At 52.3% G+C, this 21,269-nt stretch overlaps 1 protein-coding gene across 1 annotated transcript; it reads left to right on the top strand.

Moving 5' to 3' along the window:
• Nucleotides 1-12,917: 12,917 nt before the first annotated feature.
• On the top strand, nucleotides 12,918-20,959 carry KRT78 (keratin 78; the record flags this gene model as incomplete). Its single annotated transcript, XM_082850507.1, has 9 exons — nucleotides 12,918-13,503; nucleotides 13,864-14,078; nucleotides 15,132-15,192; nucleotides 15,665-15,760; nucleotides 16,594-16,758; nucleotides 17,118-17,243; nucleotides 19,784-20,004; nucleotides 20,586-20,620; nucleotides 20,700-20,959. Exons 1-9 carry the CDS (start codon nucleotides 13,138-13,140, stop codon nucleotides 20,957-20,959), a joined length of 1,545 nt encoding a protein of 514 aa, XP_082706633.1. The 5' UTR covers nucleotides 12,918-13,137.
• Between the last annotated feature and the right edge of the window lie 310 nt (nucleotides 20,960-21,269).

Raw genomic sequence — 21,269 nt, 5'->3', positions numbered from 1 at the left:
TGCGGAAGTGATGGCACAGGGGGGCAGGTACTCTGGGGGCTCAGCCACTAGGCCTCAATTTCTACCTTAATTTCCACTCCCCACTCTGCCATCCTACATGCAACCATGTGCCACCCTCCCTAGCCAGGTGTCACAGAGGTCTGGGTCCCCCTTCTTATCCCCTCCACTCAACAATCTCTCCCCCTTGCTTCCTGAGGCCCCTCCACGCTCCCCTCCTCTGCAAGGTGCTGCCAACTGCCCCAGCCCGCTGTTGCCCGAGTTGTTCCAGCTGGCTGAGCAGGTCTCTGTCTTTCTTTAGATTCCCCCAACCCCCCTGGTAGAGGGGGAAGAACGGAGGTGCCGATTCAGGCTGAGAACAGGCAGGCAGATGCAGGCACAAACCTGAGAAAGGGTCCAGGTTGTACAGACAGACCTGGTTCAAATCCTGGCTCTGCCACCGCTGGTTGTGTGAGCTAGGGCGAGTAATGTAACTTGACTGAACCTCAGTTTCCCCATCTATAAAATGGTGTTAATTAGAAGCACAATATGTAAAACACCTGGAACGTAGTAGTTGTGCATTATGTGATAACAATTCTTTTTTTCTGGCTGCACCGCGCGGCTCGTGGGATCTCAGTTCCCCGACCAGGGATTGAACCCCGGGCCACCGCAGTGAAGGCGCCAAGTCCTAACCACTAGGCTACCAGGGAACTCCCTATTTATTCTTTTTTTAAAAACATCTTTATTGGAGTATAATTGCTTTACTGTGGTGTGTCCCTAATTATTCTTGATACATATAATAGTATTAAAAATTGAGACAACGTCCTGGAAGAGAGGTCTTCTCTTGAGCCCCTAAATGTAAGAAAGGACCCTACTTTAAAAAAAAAATTAATCAATTAATTAATTTTTGGCTGCATTGGGTCTTCGTTGTGGTGCACGGACTTCTCATTGCAGTGGCTTCTCTTGTTGTGGGGCACAGGCTCTAGGCACGCGGGCTTCAGTCATCGTGGCACGTGGGCTCAGTAGCTGTGGCTCGCGGGCTCTAGAGCTCAGGCTAAGTAGTTGTGGCGCACGGGCTTAGTTGCTCTGCAGCATGTGGGATCTTCCCGGACCAGGGCTCGAACCCGTGTCCCCTGCATTGGCAGGTGGATTCTTAACCACTGCTCCACCAGGGAAGCCCCAGGAAGGACCCTACTTGATGTCCAACCCCTACCTCCAAGTGGCCTTTCTCTCTGAGACACCCTCCCACCCAGTCCTTTATTGGGATTTTGCCTTCTTAGGAGAGGCAGTGTGGGTTGGAGTGCTTGCCTCCTGGGAGGGGGTTGGTCGTGGGCCTTGAAGCTGGTCCCCCTCCCCCCAGCCCCAGTTCCCCTCTGCGTGGAGTTGCCAGCTACCCCTGGTTGGGCCTGCCTGGGCAGGTACGCAAAGTGCTCTCAAAGCTAGCAGAGGGGTTTAAGCGTTCTCATCAGTGGCTGGGAGCTGCCCCGGGCACCCTGGCCCTCGGAGGGGCTGGGGAGAACAGGGAGAGGGTGTGGACCTGAGCAGCCAGTGGGAGGTGGGGGGCGAAGTGTGGGTCAAGCTGGAGCTTTCCCAGGCGGGGGTAGGGGTGAGGGTGCAAAGTGGGGACGGCTGGTGCTGGATTCCTTCCCGAGTTTCGATCAGAGGGGCGGGTTTAACTTTGGGCTCTGTTGAGCTAGCAGCTTTTCTCTAGGAAACTTGAGAGCTTTGAAGGGAGAAAAAAAGTCTGTTCCACAACAAATCAGGGCACTGGGAAATGTTTTTCTCTGATGAAGCACTGTCTCCTGGGTCCTGGGGTGGGGCTGGGGACTGTGGACATCCGCACACAACCCTCATACACACACACATCACAACACACAACCTCACAACACATTCACACCCCTCTATCCCCTCTTTCACACACACACCCTTACATGCTGTCATACGCAAGTGTCTTCTACCATACACATTCACAGAAGCTATGTATTCACACTCTCACCCTTACGCACACTGCTAGCTTACACATTCACACCCAAACCTGGCTTCCACAGCCCCTACATTTTTACTTGTATGCACACATATGTAGTCCTTCACGATCATGTCCAATCTCTTTTCACCTTCACGCTCACTCCCTCACATTCATTACAAGCTCCTGGCGATACACACCCTGCATGTATTCACACGCATGTCCCTATTCTCTCTTTCTTTTACCCTGGGAGGTCGGGAGGGCACAAAAAGCCCTTCAGACCACAGTGAGAGCAGGAGTCCCAGGAAAGTCAGCCTTTAGTAGGCCAGGCCTGGTTGGTGAGTGGAGGCTCAGGAGACGATGATAATAAAAAAATAAAATAAAATAAAGCTGATAGTTGGTGGGTACTACACTGTGCTAAGTTCTGTTCTGAGCATTCTACGTGTATCATCTTGTTTGACATACACAGCAGCCCTATGAAATAGGAATGATTATCCCCTTATTATAGTCGGGAATGCAGAGGCCCAGAGAGGTTAAGTGCCTTGCCTGAGGCCACACAGCTAGTCAGTAGTGGAGACAGTATCCGAACCCAGGCAGTCTGGGCCAGCTGGGACTTCTTCTTCTTCTTCTTTTTTTTTTTTTTTAACATCTTTATTGGAGTATAATTGCTTTACATACATACATATACATATGTTCCCATATCTCTTCCCTCTTGCGTCTCCCTCCCTCCCACCCTCCCTATCCCACCCCTCTAGGTGGTCACAAGCCACCTAGCTGATCTCCCTGTGCTATGCTGGGACTTTCTTAAAGTCCAGAAAAATGCCCAGAAATCACCAGGACATTAGGTCCCCATTAGGGGGGCTGTTTGAGGCCTCTGGCCTTACATCCCCACCAGGCACCAGGAAGGCGGTGGCAGAGAAGGGACTCAGGGAGATCAGAATCAGCCCCTGCTTCTGTTCCTCCTGTTGCTGCAGGGCTGGCTCCTGCCGGGCTCCCAGGCCTGGTTCCAGTTGCGAGAACCCCGGCCGCCTGCAGGGGAAGTCAAGACTGGGAGAAGCCGGGCTCCTGCTCCTGCCCGGATGGGAATGCCGGGAATGGGTCTGTGCCCTGGTGAATCCTGGAAACATGTCTCGTACCAGGACTACATTAGACTGCACGATCCATCAGGCCGACGGCTGGCTCCGGTGTCTGCAGTGCGCGCGTGCAGCCTCCTGTACGTGTCTGCGCGCATGCGCGTGTGCCAATGGGCTTCCAGAGCAAGGTTCAGGTCTCCTGCGGGGAAGAAATCAGACAGTGGAATTGGGGAAAAGCCCTGAGAATACATGCAAGGGAATGCTCTGAGCCATTCACTATAATCTAAGGGTATATTTATTGACACAGACGGGGAGGAAAACTGGCTAGAAATCTGTATGTGTAATATGATCCCACTTCTGGGAAATACATATTTACACGAATAAATGGTGCTTACACTATCGTAGAATACAGCACTATACTAGACATATGAATAGACACACACACACACACACACACATCATTGTGAGATGGAAACTCCGTAAAGGCATGGATTTTTATCTGTTTTTTTTTTTTTACTACTTTATTCTTAGCACTGGAACAATATCTGGCACATAGAAAGTGTCCAATAAATATAGGTTTAATGAATAATGAAAGATATTTACATATGGAAAAGTCTGGAAGATTATGCACCAAAATGTTAATAGTGACTACTTCTAGGTGGTGGTATTTTGGAAGAGTTTTATTTTTTCCAATTTTGTTATCTGTTGCTTTAAATTTTTCAACAATGAATTTGTATTGTTTGTATAAAGAAAAGGAAGTGTCACCAGCTTTGGACTCTTCTTCTTCCTCCACATCTTTAAAACAGGAGCCTAGACTTTAAGAAGCACGGCAGTGGGTGGGATCTGCATTTTCTCCCCCTTTCACTTGCCCATCCAACATCTTCCTGCCGGTCCTCTCCTCTTTCTGCCACTTCTCCGCCCACAAGCTTCTGCTGGCACGGCTCCCCGGGCTTTTTGTGCCACCTTAGTACAAAAAGGTTTAGGTAAAGTCATTGGAACAATGGACGGGCTGACTCAGGAGCCGGGAGAAGGTCCTGGGCAGCACTCCCCCCGTGCCAGGCCAGGCTAGCAAGCAGGTGCCTCTGGGGCCAAGAGGAACTGGGCTGATGTTGCAGCAGGAAGGAGTGAGGTTAGACCCAAGAATTTCCTGACAGTCATAAGAGTCTGGAGCAGGTCAGGGAGATCACAGAGCCAGTCTCCTTTTCTGGAGGGCAGGTGGGGCACTCCCTTCTTACCTGGAGGGGATTATGTGGTGTATCTCCGCATACCGAGCACAGTGCTTGGTGCTGAGAAGTGCCCAGGAAACGTTATGGGTGGATGATAGCGTGCATGAGCTTGTTGGGATGGGGGGGCTGTGTGGGTGGGGGTTTGGGGTCCTCTTCTATAGTCTCTGTCCTAGTCTCATGGCTCTCTGCAGTGCAGAATGAAATGAGTCCTGGCTTAGTGGGCTCTAGTCCTACCCTTGCTGTGTGCTCTGAGCAGGTTGCTTGCCCTCTCTGGGCCTCAGTTTCTTGTGCTATGAAACAAGGGTGTTGGATAAGATGACCTCTTAGGTCTTTCTGCTCTGACATCTGACAACAACTGGCAGGTATTATGCACGTGTGGGGCATTTTTGGTGTCAGGTCATTCTCCAGTTGTGATCTTAACTAGCGTCTACAATTCCCAAGACCTGGTCTGTGTCGCCACGGCATACGCAGTCTGGCCCTCCTCGCCTTGCTGGCACTCAGCACGCTGCTGTCTGTGCTCCCTGGCTTGCCTGACCCTCCCTCCCCTGGACCCAGCTAGTGGTTCCTGTCCTTGTCCCTTTTGTGACTCGGAGGCTCTGTGGAGCAGGGGCCCGTGATTCTTCCTTTTGGGGAGTCGGCGGGCTGCAGGGCAGAGCATGCATCAGTGGGCTTAGGGATTAGATTTGGTATTAGGAGAATTTCCTAACTTTCAGGATAAATTGAGAGCGGTCCTCACTCTCCAAGTTCCCCCTCCCAATCCTGCTTTCATTACTTTTCTCTTCTGGAAGATCTCCCCAGACTAAACCTTTATTTTCCCATCCCCCAGTCCTGACAACTAACGCCACTCCTGTTTCTGGTCTTATTTCTTGGGTTTGCGTGTGTCTGGGGGTGGGACCACCTCCTCTATCAGAGGGTTTCTCAGCTTTTTTGGACAATGATCCTTAGTAAGAAATGCATTTTATATCACAGTTCTGTACACACTTACACAGACATACACACATGGAACACAATTTTATGGTGATACACTCTGATATGTTGGTCGAGATCCATTAAATTGATTTCACAACCCACTAGTGAGTTGTAACTTGCAGTTCTGAAAATACTATTCTCTCAGACTGAAGTTCCTTGGGGATGGGGGCCGAAGATTCAACCCCCTCCCCATGCCCCATGCCCAGGGCTTAGTGCTTCAGATGGCCATGGGAGGGTTGCTGGGGAGGGGGACTGAGGAGGGGCAGGGAGCTGGTCCAGGTAAACCCCCTACCCTATCTCCCAGTCCAGGAGTTCTGCTGGGGCCTTGACCTCATTTTCCCAGGGTTGTAGGAATCCTGGAAACTTTGCCCTAGAAGTTGCCCCATGGACCTCTGGGGTGTTGGGAGGCTGTCCTTAGTAACATGCTGTATAAATATTTACCAACTCAGGAGTGGTTGCTTGCAGCAGGGCACCCAACTGGCTGAACCTGATTGGTTCAGAGTGGCAGTGGCTGCGTGCTGGGTCCTGATGGGCAAGTCTGGACCCTCAACTCAGATTTTCCCCTCTCAGCCCAGCCCTCTTTCCTCTCCCAGCTACCATCAGTTTGCTCCTAAAGATGTGTTCTTGGCTCCCACAGTCTGGGACGGGTCCCCCTCCACAGAAAGGCCTCTACCTTCCTCACCCTCGGCCAGTGGTGTGCTGGAGCCAGTTGTGCAATCTCGTGAGGGCTAACCGTGTTCACCTCTTCCCAACTCTGCAGTCAGTGACATCATGCCGGTAGCTTGAAATCAGCCATGGCGGGACCATTTATACCCTAGAAGATGGCAAACACTACAAGACAGAGACGTGTTCTCCCAACCCCGCAGACAGCCAGCCGTTACACAGCAGCCCCCACTGCCCAGGGAAGCTCAGCAAGTCCCCTCCACGGCCTCTCTCCCCAGCACGCACCAGAGGGGAAGTTTCTGGTTCTCTGTTGAATAGGGAAACACTCCTCCTATTGCAAGAAGGAGTCTTGGAGGAGGCTTCTCTTCCTGAGGAGACGATAGGATACTTAGAAGATCTGGGTTCTCGTCCTGGCTGGGCCTCTTCACGTCTTTGAGGTCTTGGACAGTTGTTTTTGTTTCTGTGTCTGTAGTGTGAATAAGAATAATCCCCACTTCTCAGATCGTGGTGAGGATTAAAGCACGTGAAGCATCTATAGGGCCCGACACAGTGACTGGCACCCAGAGTCAGTATGACAATCTCTAGGTCCATCCATGTTGCTGCAAATGCCATGAGTTCATTCTTTTTTTATGGCAGAGTAATATTCCATTGTATATATGTGTGTGTGTGTGTGTGTGTGTATACATACCATATCTTTATCCATTCATCTGTCTATGGACATTTAGGTTGCTTCCATGTCTTGGCTATTGTAAATAGTGCTGCAATGAACGTTGGGGTGCGTCAATAGAATTTTAGAAAGTGTGTTATGCATGGAAAATGGTTATTACTCCAAAGTTAGAGTTTGGCATTGTCCCTCCTCACTTCCACCCTCAACCGGGAACTTGGAGACAAACATTTAACTACTGAGCTCCCAGGAAAAGCTTTGCAAATCTTTCCTCTCCAGGCCTCTCCCTGTGGGTTTTGGGGGCTCATTACCTGGGCACGGAGGCCTGAGGAGGCAGCAGCTTGGCTCCCCTCTGGGACACCCCTTCCCTCACAATAAGCCCATTCTCTGGATGGGCAGCGCCTTCCTTCATTGCCAGTGCAGTGAGGAGGGCAGGGGCTACCCGCCCCCAGCCCAGCAGGCAGGACGGTGCCAGGGCAGAGCAGGCTGGTGTGAGTGTGCTCTGCCTGGCCTGGGGAAGAGTGAAGGGCAGACCTTTCATCTCCTCCCTCCCCTCCTGTCCCGACAGGCCAAGAGAGCTGTAATTACAGGTGAGATAGAAATCAGCCACATCTGATGGGTGCTACGCCCTCCTTGCCCTCCCTGGCTTTGGGAAACTTCGAATAGGGACAAGATTGACCTGTGTTCTCTGTAGGCCGACAGCACATGGAGGAATGTTTTACATTTTAATAGTTATGTTTTATTTGAATATGAATTCAAAAAAATTAGAACCAGCACGCAAAAGCTACATTTTCAAGGATATTACGGCTTAGGGTCAGGATAAGAAAGAAGTGAACTGATTTAGCTTTGATTTAAAGAAAATATTAAGTATATACTAGTACATCTGGCTTTACGAAACGGCGTGATGATGGAGGTTGAATGTGAGTGGCTGATGTTTGGGCGATTCAGGAGATTCTGGGTCAGAATCTGGCATGTATTTCCCAGCTGCAAAAGCAGAGCTGAGGGAAGGTTCCATTGTGCCTAGATCGGGGACGTCATGGGGTGTCCATGGTGGGGGAGGGGAGGCTGACTAAAGGCAGGCACGAGACACTTGAGCCTTTTCTGTCCAGTTCCCCTCAAACAGGACAGGACACTAACCAACCCCTTTGTTGCCCTGCGAAAGCTAGGAAGACCCGGAATGGGTGTGGGTAACCCTGTCTCATCTTGCCCCAGGAGATGACTTCTGTTCTTCTGGGATGTGCCCAAAATAAGCACTCCTGCCGCTGCTGCTTCAAGAAGATGGCCAGAACCACAAGACCTGTACATGCGTCTACAGTGGAGACTCCAACACTTTATTGCACTTACTGGTTTTCAAATAGATTCCCCACTTCTCTCCCACTCCCCTTCCTGACTGCAAACACCTCGAAGGCAGGGACTTTCATTAAATTTTGTTTAACCTGGGCTGGCATGGTGTCTGGCACCTGGTAGTGCTTAATTAATGTTGATCATGGATGAACGTTGAGAAATGAGTTCACTTTTGGATCTGCTGTGTGACCTCAGGCAAGTCATTCTACCTCTCTGGGCTTCAGTTGGTTAAGGTGTCCTTCAATACTGACATTCCCAGGTCTCTGAGAGGAGCACAGTGAGGTGATTAAGTGCAAAGACTCTGGAGTCCAACTATCTCTGTTCAAATCCTGGCTCTGTCACTTACTAGCTGTGTGGCCTTGGGAAAATTATTTGTTCCCTCTGCAAGGTGGTGATAATCATAGTACCAACTTCATAGGGTTGTTAGGATCAAATGCTTACCATATGTAGAGTTCTTAGATAAAAGTACAGGTGGGTAGATTCCCAAACAGCTGAGCATAGCATCCAAAGGACATACACTGGGAGGATGTAAAGCCGCAGAGGAAGGGTTTCTAGTGGCATGTCACAAGGCTCTGTCCTTGTTTTCCTCCAAGGACAAGAGGAGGGTCCAGGTAAAAAGAGGAATCCCTCACTATTACACCAACATGCCCACTTGCAACCCAGTGCACTCTTTCTCAGATCGTTTCCCCCATTCTTTGTTCATATGTGTATTCTCCACGGGACTATATATTCTTGCAGGATGGGGATGGCGCCTTATCCATCTTTTATGTCTCCTGTATCATTTAGCTCAGTGCTCAGCCCACAGCAGGAGCTCAATAACACACACACACACACACACACACTACCATGTTTGCTTGCTCCCAACCTTGTTGGGGAGTGAGATGGGGAGTGATCAGTGCTTTGGAGAACAGAATTGAGATTCACAAGGATATCCAGGGGTTAAAAGATGGAAGGAAATCAACAAGATGAAATTGAATGGGGAATCATTCATTTAACAAGTATTTACTGAGCACCTACTGTATGTCAGGCAGTGTTCTAAGTGCAGAGGTTACAGAAGTGAGCAAAGAGACCAAATCCCTACCTTCGTGGAAATGATATTCTAGTGCAGGAAGATTGACAAACAAAATGAGGAAGTGAAATATACGGTATGTTAGGAAGCGCTAAGTGCTAATTGGAAAGAGATAAAGCAGGGAAGGGGTAAGAAGTGTCAGATGAAGGATGGCCTCAGCGTTGCACTTTTGGTTTAGGACAACCAGAGAAGTTGACTTATAGCTATACGGGGATCTGGGAAGGAGCATTCCAGGAAGAGGGAGCAGCGAGTGCAAAGGCCCTGAGGCAGGAGTGCTCCTGGCATGTTCGAGAATAAATTAGGGGCTAAACTAGATTAGGCCTCTTTCATGCCCTGTACTTTTCTCTCCTTATCATAATTGCAATCAAATACGTATCTAATTACCTGTTCTGTGTCTGTTTCTCTACTAGACTCTAAGCTTTCTTGGTGCAGGGGCTGGGCCTTGTTCTCTGCTAAATTCCTAACTCTCAGCATAGGCCCCGGCACATAGAAGGTGCTCAATCATATCTTGTTGAGTCAATAAATAAATGTGAATAAATGGCTATTGGGTCAAAAAATCCGCTTCACAAGCAGAACAGGCTTGAGGGCAATTAGAGAGAAAGAGATTGAGGAGTTGTAGCTGTGGCCAGGGGTGAACTCAGGGTGGAGCAGTAAGAGAAGGGGCTGCTGGGGAGCTACAAGAAGCTGCATTGGCCAGGGCATTCTCGAAGGCAGGACTGGGGTGGGCAGGGACTGTAGAGCATGAGGTGTGGTTGAGCAGTAGTCCCCAACTTTTTGGCACCAGGGACTGGTTTCACGGAACACAATTTTTCCACTGATGGGGACAGGGGATGGTCTTGGGATGATTCAAGCGCATTACATTTATTGTGCACTTTATTTTTATTATTATTACATTGTAATATAGAATGAAATAATTATACAACTCACCATAACGCAGAGTCAGTGGGAGCCATGAGCTTGTTTTCCTGCAACTAGATGGTCCCGTCTGGGGGTGATGGGAGACAGTGACACCCAGGGTGTGTTGCTTATGTCCAGTTTACTCTGTAAGTCGCAGCTTAATTGTCACTTGCCACTCACTGATAGGGTTTCTATATGAGTCTGCAAGCAATTGATTTATTATGGTCTCTGTGCAGTCCGACCTCTTTGCTAATGATAATCTGTATTTGCAGCCGCTCCCCAGGGCTAGCATCACCGCCTCAGCCCCACCTCAGATCATCAGGCATTAGATTCTCAGAAGAAGCGCGCAACCTAGATCCCTCGCGTGCGCAGTTCACAGTAGGGTTCGCGCTCCTATGAGAATCTAATGCCGCTGCTGACCTGACAGGAGGCGGAGCTCAGGCGGTAATTCGAGCGATGGGACCGACTGTAAATACAGATGAAGCTTCGCTCGCTTGCCCCGCTGCCCACCTCCTACTGTGTACCTGCTGTGGACAAGTAGCGGTTCGTGGCCTGGTTCCTAACAGGCCGTGGACAGCTACTGGTCCGTGGTCCGGGGGTTGGGGACCCCTGTGGCTGCATGCTGGGTTTAACGTTAAGTTCACGATTCCAGCCATTTGGACTTTTGCTGCTGCGTGATCGGGGTCCCTTTGCGTACCTTGTGTGTACCACTCAGCCTCCGAGGGGCCTGGCATTCAAACATCCAAGCCATTTTTTCATTCTCTCCATCACAGCATGATTTTTTTTTAAATAGGGGAAAACATGTGTTCCAGCAGTGTTTGAGAACTCACGGGGATTCATGAAGGTCCCTGGCTGTAACTGTCATGGATAAGAATTCATCTCTTAAACAAGTACTTTGGATGCCTAGCATAAGCCAGACCCTGAGCTCGATGGGGGGGTGGACAAGGCAGGCATTGTGGAGTCATGATCAAAGGTTTGTTTAGTGGGCTGCTCTGTGGGGCAGTGGTCTGAGCTGGGTGGGAGCCCTGGCTCCAGCCTGATCAGCTGTGTAGGTGGCCTTGAGCCAGTCACTCAAACCACAGAGTGAAGGTCAAAGTAGGCTTCGCGGTCATCTGTGCAATCTCTTAGGTTACTCGAGGCTGCACAGCCTTTGCACCCTGCACTACACCCTATGGGTCCTCAGAGTCCTTAAGTGTGAAACAAGGGCATTGTACCGGAGGACCCTGAAGCTCTCTGGCTCTAATGTTCTGTAATATTACAAACAAGGGGAAGTTCCAGGGAGGTACATTAGGCCCCGTTCCAAGTGTGACCTCTGCCCTTCACCCTCAGTACCAGTGGAGAGGGGTGGTAGACTCCAGCCCACGGAGATCTTTCTTAAGAATGTTTGTGGGAGGAAGGCACCCGGCCCTCCTTGCCTCTGCAAAGTGGTCCCCAGGGGGTAGGATTTGGAGGTGGGTCCTCAGTGGGATTCAACCCATTTTCCAGATTCTTTTTCTAGACTCTGAGGCTGCTCCACGTTGCCTCCTCTCTCCTCTGTGTCCCTGAATCTCTGCTTGGATCATTTTTCTCCTCTTCTCTTCCTCACCTGAGCCTTCAGTCCCTTGATCTCCTTTGTTTTCCCCACAGAAGTCCTGACCTCGTCATCTGTCATTCAGTTTTCTTCCGGGATGCCATCTGCCAGATGGGGTTTCTAATCCTCTGGAGGGAGGGGAGATACGCTCACCATTTTCTGGTCCCCGGGGGTGGAACATCTATGGGACTGTTTGCATTGCTAGGACTGACTTCCTCATAGCACATCTCTTGAGTGTTTATTATGCTGAGTCTCTGTTTGTCCTGGCTTTGAGTTGCATTATCAAAGGCCCAGTATCCCAGCTTCAGGGTGCATCAGGCTCTAAGAAAGCGGGGGAGGGACAGGGAGAAATAGCCCTCCCGCCTTGTAAAGAAGACATTTTGGAAATTTCTAAAAATCAGAGATGCCGGCCCTCCTTGCCAGCAGTGGGAGGGCAGCAGTGGAGGTGGCTGGATGCCTTCCATCACGGGTCCTCCACCGGGTGGGAGGCCTGCTGAATGATGAACCTTGGGGCTCCTCCAATTAGCAGACTCTCAGGGCGGAGACGGAATCTATCCTGCAAGCGAGCCTCAAAACTCCTGTTTTTGCTCCCAGTCCCCGGGGAAGGTATGTCTCTAAATGTACATTTTATTTCAGAGCCTGGGATCCTCTGATGTGTAACTTGACAGACACAGTGCTGGACCCAAGTGGATGTGCCTAGTGCTGTGTGTTTGTGAAAGGAACACAGGCTGGGCTTGGAAATGCTCCATTCGCCGCCCCCCCCCCCTCCCCCCCCCCCCCCCCCCCCCGGTGCAGATGGCTGGTTTGAGTGGGGTGGCGCCTCATGGATGATTGCTGCGTTGGGCAAGAGGAGGGACTTGGGTACCCTGTTTTTCTGTTTCATTTCCAAATCCTGCAGTGTCTTTTACTTATTTATTTATTTATTTTTGCGGTACGCGGGCCTCTCACTGTTGTGGCCTCTCCCGTTGTGGAGCACAGGCTCCGGACGTGCAGGCTCAGTAGTTGTGGCTCACGGGCCCAGCCGCTCCGCGGCACGTGGGATCTTCCCGGACCGGGGCACGAACCCGTGTCCCCGGCATCGGCAGGCGGACTCTCAACCACTGCGCCACCAGGGAAACCCTGCAGTGTCTTTTAGCTAATGATGACAATAACACCTCTATTAACCTCCTGGCTTCTCCTGTGCTGCGAAGTGCCTTCCTCCTCCTCCTCTCGAATGTAGACCCTCCCTCGGGAAGATGCACTCCCCTGTCCAGCATCTGCAGGGCACTCAAGGGCTCCATCTGAACCCCCTCCATCTTCTTTTCCCTTTGAATGTGCCTCCCTTCTTCCCCATCTCCTCCTCCAGGAAGCCTTCCTTGAATGACCCTCAGGAAGTTTGCTCAGGGCCATCTCTCCCCATCCCCCAGCATTGAAATCCAGGTCTCTGGCTACTTCCTGGTCTTCAGAATGTGCCCATCCCTCCTATAGCCTGGGAGCTCTGAGGGCAGGCTCTGGGTCTCTTCCTTGGGCTCTGCACTTGCCAGGCACCTATTCCCCAGGCGTGTCAGAAGAGGCCAGCTGGAGTCAGTGACAGACACACTCAGGCCAAGAGCATCTTGCTCTCCAAGACCCAGCCCAGGCACGGGAGGAGATAAAAGTCTTGTGCCGCCCGGGGGCCTCAGGGCAGGAACACACACTCCTGGAGGATCCTCTGTCTGTAGCTGTGAAACCTTCAGTCTCTGCCATGTCTCTCTCCCCCTGCCGGGCCCGGAGGGGCTTCAGTGCTGGCTCAGCCTGTTCTGCTCGCTCGGGGGGCCGAGGCAGGGTCAACTTCAGCAGCAGGAGCCTCAGTTCCTTTGGGGGGTGCCAAGGAGGCTCTCGTGGGAGGGCCTGGGGTTCAAGGGGAAGGCTAGGGGTGAGGTATGGGGAGGGGATCGGTGGGCCTGGGCTTTCCCCGTGCCCTCCGGGAGGCATCCAGGAAGTGGTCATCAACCAGAATCTGCTGACCCCACTGAAGATTGAGATCGACCCCCAGTTCCAGGTGGTTCAGACTCAGCAGACCCAACAGATCAGAACCCTCAACAACCAGTTTGCTTCTTTCATTGACAAGGTGAGGGTGAACTCAGCTAAGCCCCTGTCTCTGTGACTCCCTCGAGGAACTGTTCTCGATGGACTTGGGAATGGGGAAGTCTGGTCTCCTACTAGTTTTCTAATCACTTCTGCAGCAAGGAAGTCCCTCCTGTGGTCTAACTGGAGGCTCTCTGTTTATGCTGAGGCTCTGTTTAATTAGTGTTTTGAAATTCCCTTTATGAAAATGTCATTATAATTCATTTAGTGTGTTGGAAAATACTTATCAAAGGCCTTAAAGGCTCCGGGCTGGCTAGAGGGTTGCTCAGGCTTTATTTCCCAGAGGCTGTGCCCAGGGAGTCTGGCAGGGGCTTGCCTCAGGGACCCGCTGTTTGTGCTGTAGGTGCGGTTCCTGGAGCAGCAGAACAAGGTCCTGGAGACCAAGTGGGACTTGCTGCAGCAGCAGGAGTTGAGTGACAGTCCCCAGGCCCTGCAGTCTTTCTTCGAGGCCTGTCTGTTCCAACTCAGGAAGCAGCTGGAGCAGCTGCAGGGAGAACGGGTGTCTCTGGACGCCGAGCTGAAGTCCTGCCAGTACCAGCAGGAGGAGTATAAAGCCAAGTAGGCAAAACGCAGCATCCCCATGGGCCCTGGATGGGGGCTGGGAGGGCTTGAATCAGGCTGTCAACCAGAGGGTATCTCACTGCTGAGCTCCCAGGGTCACATGACCGGCCTCCCCTCTAGCCCCTCCACATCCTCATTCCCTCTGATTCTCAGGGGGCCCCACCTGCTGCAAGTAAGTGGTCCCACAGCCCCTGATACCCAGGACTGGAGAGCCTCGATTCTAGCAGGCCCCAGTTATGAGGGCCACATTTCTGGTCAAGGCTGGGAGGGGCTTATTAAACAATGCCTATGTGGGTTTTTTCCTTGAGAAAGTTCTGTTGAGCAGGCTGTGGGTCAAAGTGACTCAGACATTCTCTGGTCTCAGAGGTGGAAGAGAATTCATTAGTGGGAACATCCCTAGGCCTGTGGCATGACTCACAGGTAGGCTGTGGTTCTGGGTTCCCCGCCAGGTCACCTGGTGGTATGGAGAGAGCCCTGGACCAACAGGAGGCTTGGGGTTAGCGACTGTGAACAAGGAATAGCTGTGTGGCCTTGTGCAAGGCATCTTACCCTTCCCAGCCCCAGTTTCCTTATCTGTGGACTGGGAAAATGCCACTTGCCTTTCTTACCTTCCAGAAACATTGGGAGCATTGCTCCAGGACACAGGTGGAAGGTCCTGGAAAGATTGGGGCCAGGAGACCTGTGTTTTAGATCTGCTTGGGCCACCTAATTATCTAGGACTTGGGCACATCTTGTAATCTCTCTAATAAAATCCAAAATGCCTGCTTCAGATGATGATTGCGAGTGGTAAGTGAGAAGAGTGTTTGAATGTGTCTTATAAACATGAAGCAAAGTCGCCTGATGTCACAAGTCGACCTGGGCTGAAAGAGTGAAGAGGGACATAAGACATGACAAAGCTTCCTGATGGAAGAGTAGAGAAGCAGGCTGGTGGCGTGTCCTGCTTTGGAGCATCTAAAGCAGAGTGGCCTTTGCAGGGAGGGTGTACTTGGAGAGGGGCCTGGGCTCTGATGCCAGCACTCCAGGCAGCGTCTTTCTATACTTACTTGGCAGGTATGAACGGGAGGCCCACAGGTGCGCCACACTGGAGAAAGACTTCGTGGTCCTCAAAAAGGTGAGGGTGGGGTCAGCTGCTCTACCCGAACCCCGAGCATCCACCGTGCACAGAGCCCAGTCCTGGGCTGGGAGGGCAGTGGGTGGGAGATCCTCACGCACGACATGCTGTCACACTGCCTCTAGGGACCCTCTGAGGAAATGGGATGTCTACGTAGACACAGGGGGACCCTAGGACAAGATCCAACTGAGGGACTATGTGATGAGCTCTGGTGTCACTGTGGGAGAGGGTGGGGAGGGAGTGGAAGAAACAGGACTGGTTAGGATGAATCAGGGAAGGCTTCCTGAAGGTGGTGTGGGTCAGTGTCAGGCAAAAGAGAGAGCAGGGCAGGGCGGGGCTGGAGGAGGAAGGAATGGGAGCTGGAGATGGCCATGGGGTGGGTGTTGGGCAGTGTGTGAACAGAACTCTTGGGTCAGAGTGGGACCCCCAAAGAGGGAGTGGGGGTATATGGCTTTTATCTTCCTGTCCCCAGGATGTGGACGGAGTTCTCTCGAGCAAGATGGAGTTGGAAGGCAAGGTGGAGGCTCTGAAAGAGTACATCTGCTTCTTGAGGCGTCTGTATGAAGAAGTATGGATCACTAAGGGCAGAAGTGATGGTCTGCCAGGGGCAGGTGGGCGGGAGGGAAGAGGACAGGGTGGGCAGGCTCCTGTGGCAATAGTGGGAGTGGCTGGGAGGTGAAGCCTGGTTAGAGTGAATTAGATGCCGGTCATTCAGTCCTTTGATAAACAGTTACTGAGAATGTACCATGTGAATTACTAGGTATTGGGGATACACCAGTGAACAACCAGACAAAAATCATGAAGCTTGCTTTCTATTGGGAGACAGACAATAAACACTAGACCTAGTAAATAAATAAATGACCAAGTATGTTAGAAAGTGATAAATACTATGGGAATAAGGAAAATTAGAACAGGGAAAGGAAGATTGGGAATGTGGCAGGGGGGTAGGGCAGGTGGCGATTTCAAATAGGGTGGTTGGCATGGCCTTATTTAGAAGACAAAATCTGAGCCAAGATCTGAAGGAAGTGAGGAGGACAGACACACAGTGGGGAATCTGGGATTCCAGGCAGAGGGTGCTGGTGTCTTTGAGGAAATGCAAGGAGGCTGCTGTGACTGGAGCAATGGGAACAAGAGAGAGGATGTGTTAGGAGGTCAGGGGAGTGATGGGGACCAGGTGATTTCAGACCCTGCTGGACACGTTCCTTTAATGTCCACGAGTCGTTGGACAGCCCTCAATTCCAGAAAAGGACACAGCCCCGCAGAGGGCAGGGTGTGCTCATTGTCACCCGGCACAAAGGAGGGCTGCCTCCGAGGGAAGAGGGCACTCTGCCCACCTGCCCGGGGCTCCAAGGGGAAAGGGAGCTGGGGGGCCAATGGACACTGAGTCAGTCTTCCCCACAGGAGCTGGGCCAGCTGCAGACCCAGGCCAGCGACATGTCTGTGGTGTTGTCCATGGAAAACAACCGCCACCTGGACTTCAGAGACCTCATCACCGAGGTCTGTGCCCGGTACGAGGAGATCGCTGGGACCAGCAAAGCTGAGGCCGAGATGCTGTACCAGACCAAGGTGCCAGGGCCGGGGGACAGGCACCATGCTGGAAATGGCTGGGTCTCCCTGCCTGCCCCCCCAGGGTGGTCGTCCACCTTGGTCCCGTTGGGCAGTTGTAATAACCTCTCTGAAGCACCAGGGCTGGGTGGACACCATGTTTCCCCTCTCCAGGAGGGAGGCAATGCAGGGAAACTGTGGGAGATGAGCCCAGACTTCCGCAACCACATCCCACCATGTCCTGGTTTTCCAAGCGTTTTAACCCGCTTCCCAAATGAGGATGTGAGGAGGCAGAGAACCGGGGCCATGGTGTTCCTCATGGTCTTGGGGTCAAAGGTGAGGGTCCTCTCCACTGACGGTGTCACCCCATCCCCCATCAGTACCGGGAGCTTCAGGTGTCTGCCCAGCTTCATGGGGACCAAATGAAGGGGACCAAAGTCCAGATCACTCAGCTGCAGCAGGCAATTCAGAAGCTGCAGAGTCAGACTGAGAACCTCAAAAAGCAGGTGAGGGTGCCAGAGCCTCAAGCCCTCTGTCTTACCACCTTTGTGCCAGGGTCACTGCTGGGTTTGTGTGAAACTTTGATAACTGGCTGGGGGTTTGGCTAATTTGGGGTGGAGAGAACTTCAAGCCCCGTTTCAGAGGCGTTCAGCTCTCCTCCTGGGAATTCTAGCTGCATGGGCTCTGCACTGCCAACCCTGGCCCCAGCCCTCACGCTGCATTCCGTGTCTACACGCACGTCTTGCTTTCAGCTCCTTGGGGAGAGGGTTAATTCATCTCTTTTCTTATCTCTTCTTTTGATACTTACTTGTCAAGCCCAGTAAGGACTCTAAGGCCACACGCTGAATTTCCTGGTCCCGTGTTAGGGAGGGAGAGTACCAGGATCTCAGGGAGTGGGGGACATGGGCAGGACGGTGGGGTGCCGAGACCCCCTTAGGGTCAGGTGATGCTGTGGGTGTGAGGAGCTGGGAGAGGTGGAGGGAGAAAATGGCAAGGGCAGGGAGGTGGTTCCTGCTTCTCCTGGAGACCTGACTTCTAGGTGTGAGGATTACAGATTCTTAAGTTTTCAAGTGTCTTTGCCCTCACTTTCCCCAAGCCCAAAGCATCGTTTTTTGGGGATCAACAGAGGGTTGAGAGCTGAGACCACAGAGTCTGGCGGTTTCCTCAAGCACTTCAGCCTGACTCTCAAGCCATGGGTGCCCTGTCCACATGCAAGCACAGACCATTCAAAGGCCAGACTCAGTCTCCAACCATTCTGACCTGCTCTCCTTCAGAGTGTGAGGAAGGACCTGAGATGAGGGTGACCAGGTCCTATTACTCAATTTGCTGCCACGGTGTTTTGCCCATAAATGTGGACTTTTTGCTCTGGAAGCTTTGGGGTTCTCTGGGGGTGTCTGATAAGATGCAGATTCCTGGGCTTCCCACCAGAGAGAGGGAATCTGAGTCTCTAAAGGTGGAGCCAAGAGGGCTTCCCTGGTGGCGCAGTGGTTGAGAGTCCGCCTGCCGATGCAGGGGACATGAGTTCGTGCCCCGGTCCGGGAAGATCCCACATGCCGCGGAGCGGCTGGGCCCGTGAGCCATGGCCGCTGAGCCTGCGCGTCCGGAGCCTGTGCTCCGCAACGGGAGAGGCCACAGCAGTGAGAGGCCCGCGTACCGCAAAAAAAAAAAAAAAAAAAAATGTGGAGGCAAGAAACCTGCTTTCTCAACTAAGTTCACCCAGGTGACAATGAAGTGCGTGGAGTCTCAGAGACCAGTGGCCAGCACTTAGGAGAGTCACTATGTCCCCATGTCTGGGAAACACAGTCCCCCCTGCATAGCAAGGTGCCTTTCCTGGGAGAATCCTTCTTGGGGTCACAGCCCCCTCTCACTCCTCCTTTTCATGCACAAGCCTGATGAACTGAGGCTACAGTAAGAGCGGTGGACTGGGCCTCAACTGTTCTGGGTTAGGGTCTCAGCTCCGCCACTCACCTCCTTTCCTAGCCTCAGTTTCTTCACCTGTAGAATGGAGACCCTGTTCCTCATCCATGGGGTGCTTTGTGGTAAGTGAAAGAGAGCCTTTAGGGAATGTCTTCTTTCTTGAACCGAACGTGAGGGAAAATCAACTAGATGGCTGATTGGACAGGGATGCCGTCCTTCCTCTAGGAGTTTTCTGTCGGATTGGAGAGGTGAGCACAGAGAATGTTTTTCAGACCCCAAACTGAGGCCCATGAGACTCTGACAACATCAGGATAAAGTATTTGAAATGGGGCTGTTCCAAAAACCTCAAGGACACGTGGCCCTCAAGATGAGACTTGTAGATAATGACCCGTACGGGACAGGAAGAGCTTTAAGTACCCTAGGAGAGAGAAGTGCTGCAGGGAAGGTGCTGAGGGTCGACAGGGTGGGGAGAAATAGGGCAAGATCATGGGAGAAAGTGGAGAAGGAGCTGCATTCATTTCCTGTGGCTGCCATACAAAGTGTCACAGACTTGGTGGCTTGAGAGAGCAGAAATCTATTCTGTCAGTTCTGGAGGTTAGAAGTCTGAACTCAGGTGCGGGCAGCCACACTCACTCTGAAGGAGCTGGGGGAATCCTTCCTCACCTCTTCCTGGCCTCTGGCTCCGGAAGTTCCTCGGCATTCCTCGTCTGGTGGTGCATCACTCCCATTTCTGCCTCCATCTTCACACGGCGTCATCTCAGTGTCTGTCTCATCTTTTTCTTGGACACCAGTCACTGGATATAGGGCTCACCCTAAATACAGTGTGATAGCATCTTGAGATCCTTAACTAATTACATCTGCAAAGACCCTATCTCCAAATAAGATTATTTTCTGAAGTTCTTGATGGACCTGACGTTTTTGAGATGCTACTTAACCCACTCTGGGAGTTAAAGAAGCAGAAGAGGCAATACTCTCTTTGACAATGAGAAGAGCTGGCCATGGCCAGGAATCATTTTGAGCTCTTGAGATTATGGTCCATCTCAGCCTTTAAGTTATATCCACAGTAGGTGCTTTGGGAGTCTGTGTCGGGCTTACAGCCACTTCTTCCCTTATTTCTACCCCTCTCTAGAATGACAAACTGCAGGCTGCCATCGCCCATGCCGAGCAGCGTGGGGAGCTGGCCGTCAAGGATGCTCAGACCAAGCTGGCCGAGCTGGAGGCCGCTCTGAGAACCGCCAAGCAGGACGTGGCGCGGCTGTTGCGCGAGTACCAGGAGATGATGAGCTCGAAGCTCTCCTTGGATGTGGAGATCGCCACCTACCGCAGGCTGCTGGAGGGCGAGGAGAGCAGGTGGGGCTGGTCAGAGGGCCCTGAGGATGTGTGACGGAGGTGGGGGTGGGGGGGTGCAAGGCCAACACAGAGTGCTGAGAGATTTCTTTCTTTCTGTCAAAATAAATTTATTTATTTAGTTTTGGCTGCGTTGGGTCTCCGTTGCTGCAAGCGGGCTTTCTCTAGTTGTGGCGAGCGGGGGCTACTCTTCGTTGCGCTGCACGGTCTTCTCATTGCGGTGGCTTCTCTTGTTGCGGAGCACGGGCTCTAGGTGCGTGGGCTCAGTAGTTGTGGCGCACGGGCTCAGTTGCTCTGCGGCATGTGGGTTCTTCCCGGACCAGGGCTCGAACCTGTGCCCTCTGCATTGGCAAGCAGATTCTCAACCACTGCGCCACCAGGGAAGTCCCTAGGATGCTGAGAGGTTTCTTGACGCTGTGAGCCACCGAGGGCCACCCATTCTGCTGGGAGGGATTTAAAATTGGGGACTGGGGATTTTATCTGCTCAGAGGGTGGTGAGCTGCTCTAAGAGGCTTAAAAGCACCTGGGAACATATTTTCTGCAGCCCTTCTTAGCATTTCTTCCTCTCGTCCTTTTGCCTCCAGGACGTCTGGGGAGTACACCGGTCAAGTCACTATCTGTGAGTATCAGGGGACTTTGGGAGAGGGGCCCCCTGGGGAATCGAGGACCTGCTGTGACCCTGGTGCCTTTCCTGGCAGCTGTTGGGGAAGGCAGCACCATCGTGTCTGGAGGAGCAGATGGTGGCCTGGTGGGCACTTGTGGACTCGGAGGCGGGAATGGCAGCTTTGGGTCCAACTGCTCCAGCATCGTGACCGGTGACTCCAACGTCATCCTGGGCTCTGGGCAGGGCCCTGTTTTGGGCTCTTGCTCTGTGTCCGGCTCTGGCTCCAGCTCCACCTGCCACACCATCCTGAAGAAGACGGTCGAGTCAAGTCTGAAGACGTCCATCACATACTGAGTGACCCGGAGGCCATTTGCTCCTCCCGCCCTCCCGCCTTCCTGAGCCCTCTCAGCTCTTCTCTCACTCTTATCACTCCCATCCCTGCATGGCCAGCTCTGTGTCCACTGCCCACAGCCCGAGCCAGCCCACAGGGGACTCTGCAGAAGTCAGTCGGGTCCGGCCTGCTGTTCTGAATGCTTGCCCAGTCTGGCCTAGTTCCACGTATTTGCATCTCATTTGTCCGCTGCCTACACTAACCAAGGAGCACAGCGCGGAGCCTCCAGCCAGGCTCGTCCTCTCCTCTCTCCACAGCCTTCAGCCGAGCTAG

The sequence above is a fragment of the Leucopleurus acutus genome (assembly GCF_964270905.1).
Source record: "Leucopleurus acutus genome assembly, chromosome: 11".
NCBI classification, from domain to species: domain Eukaryota; kingdom Metazoa; phylum Chordata; class Mammalia; order Artiodactyla; family Delphinidae; genus Leucopleurus; species Leucopleurus acutus.
This window is presented reverse-complemented; position numbering and strand designations above follow the sequence as displayed.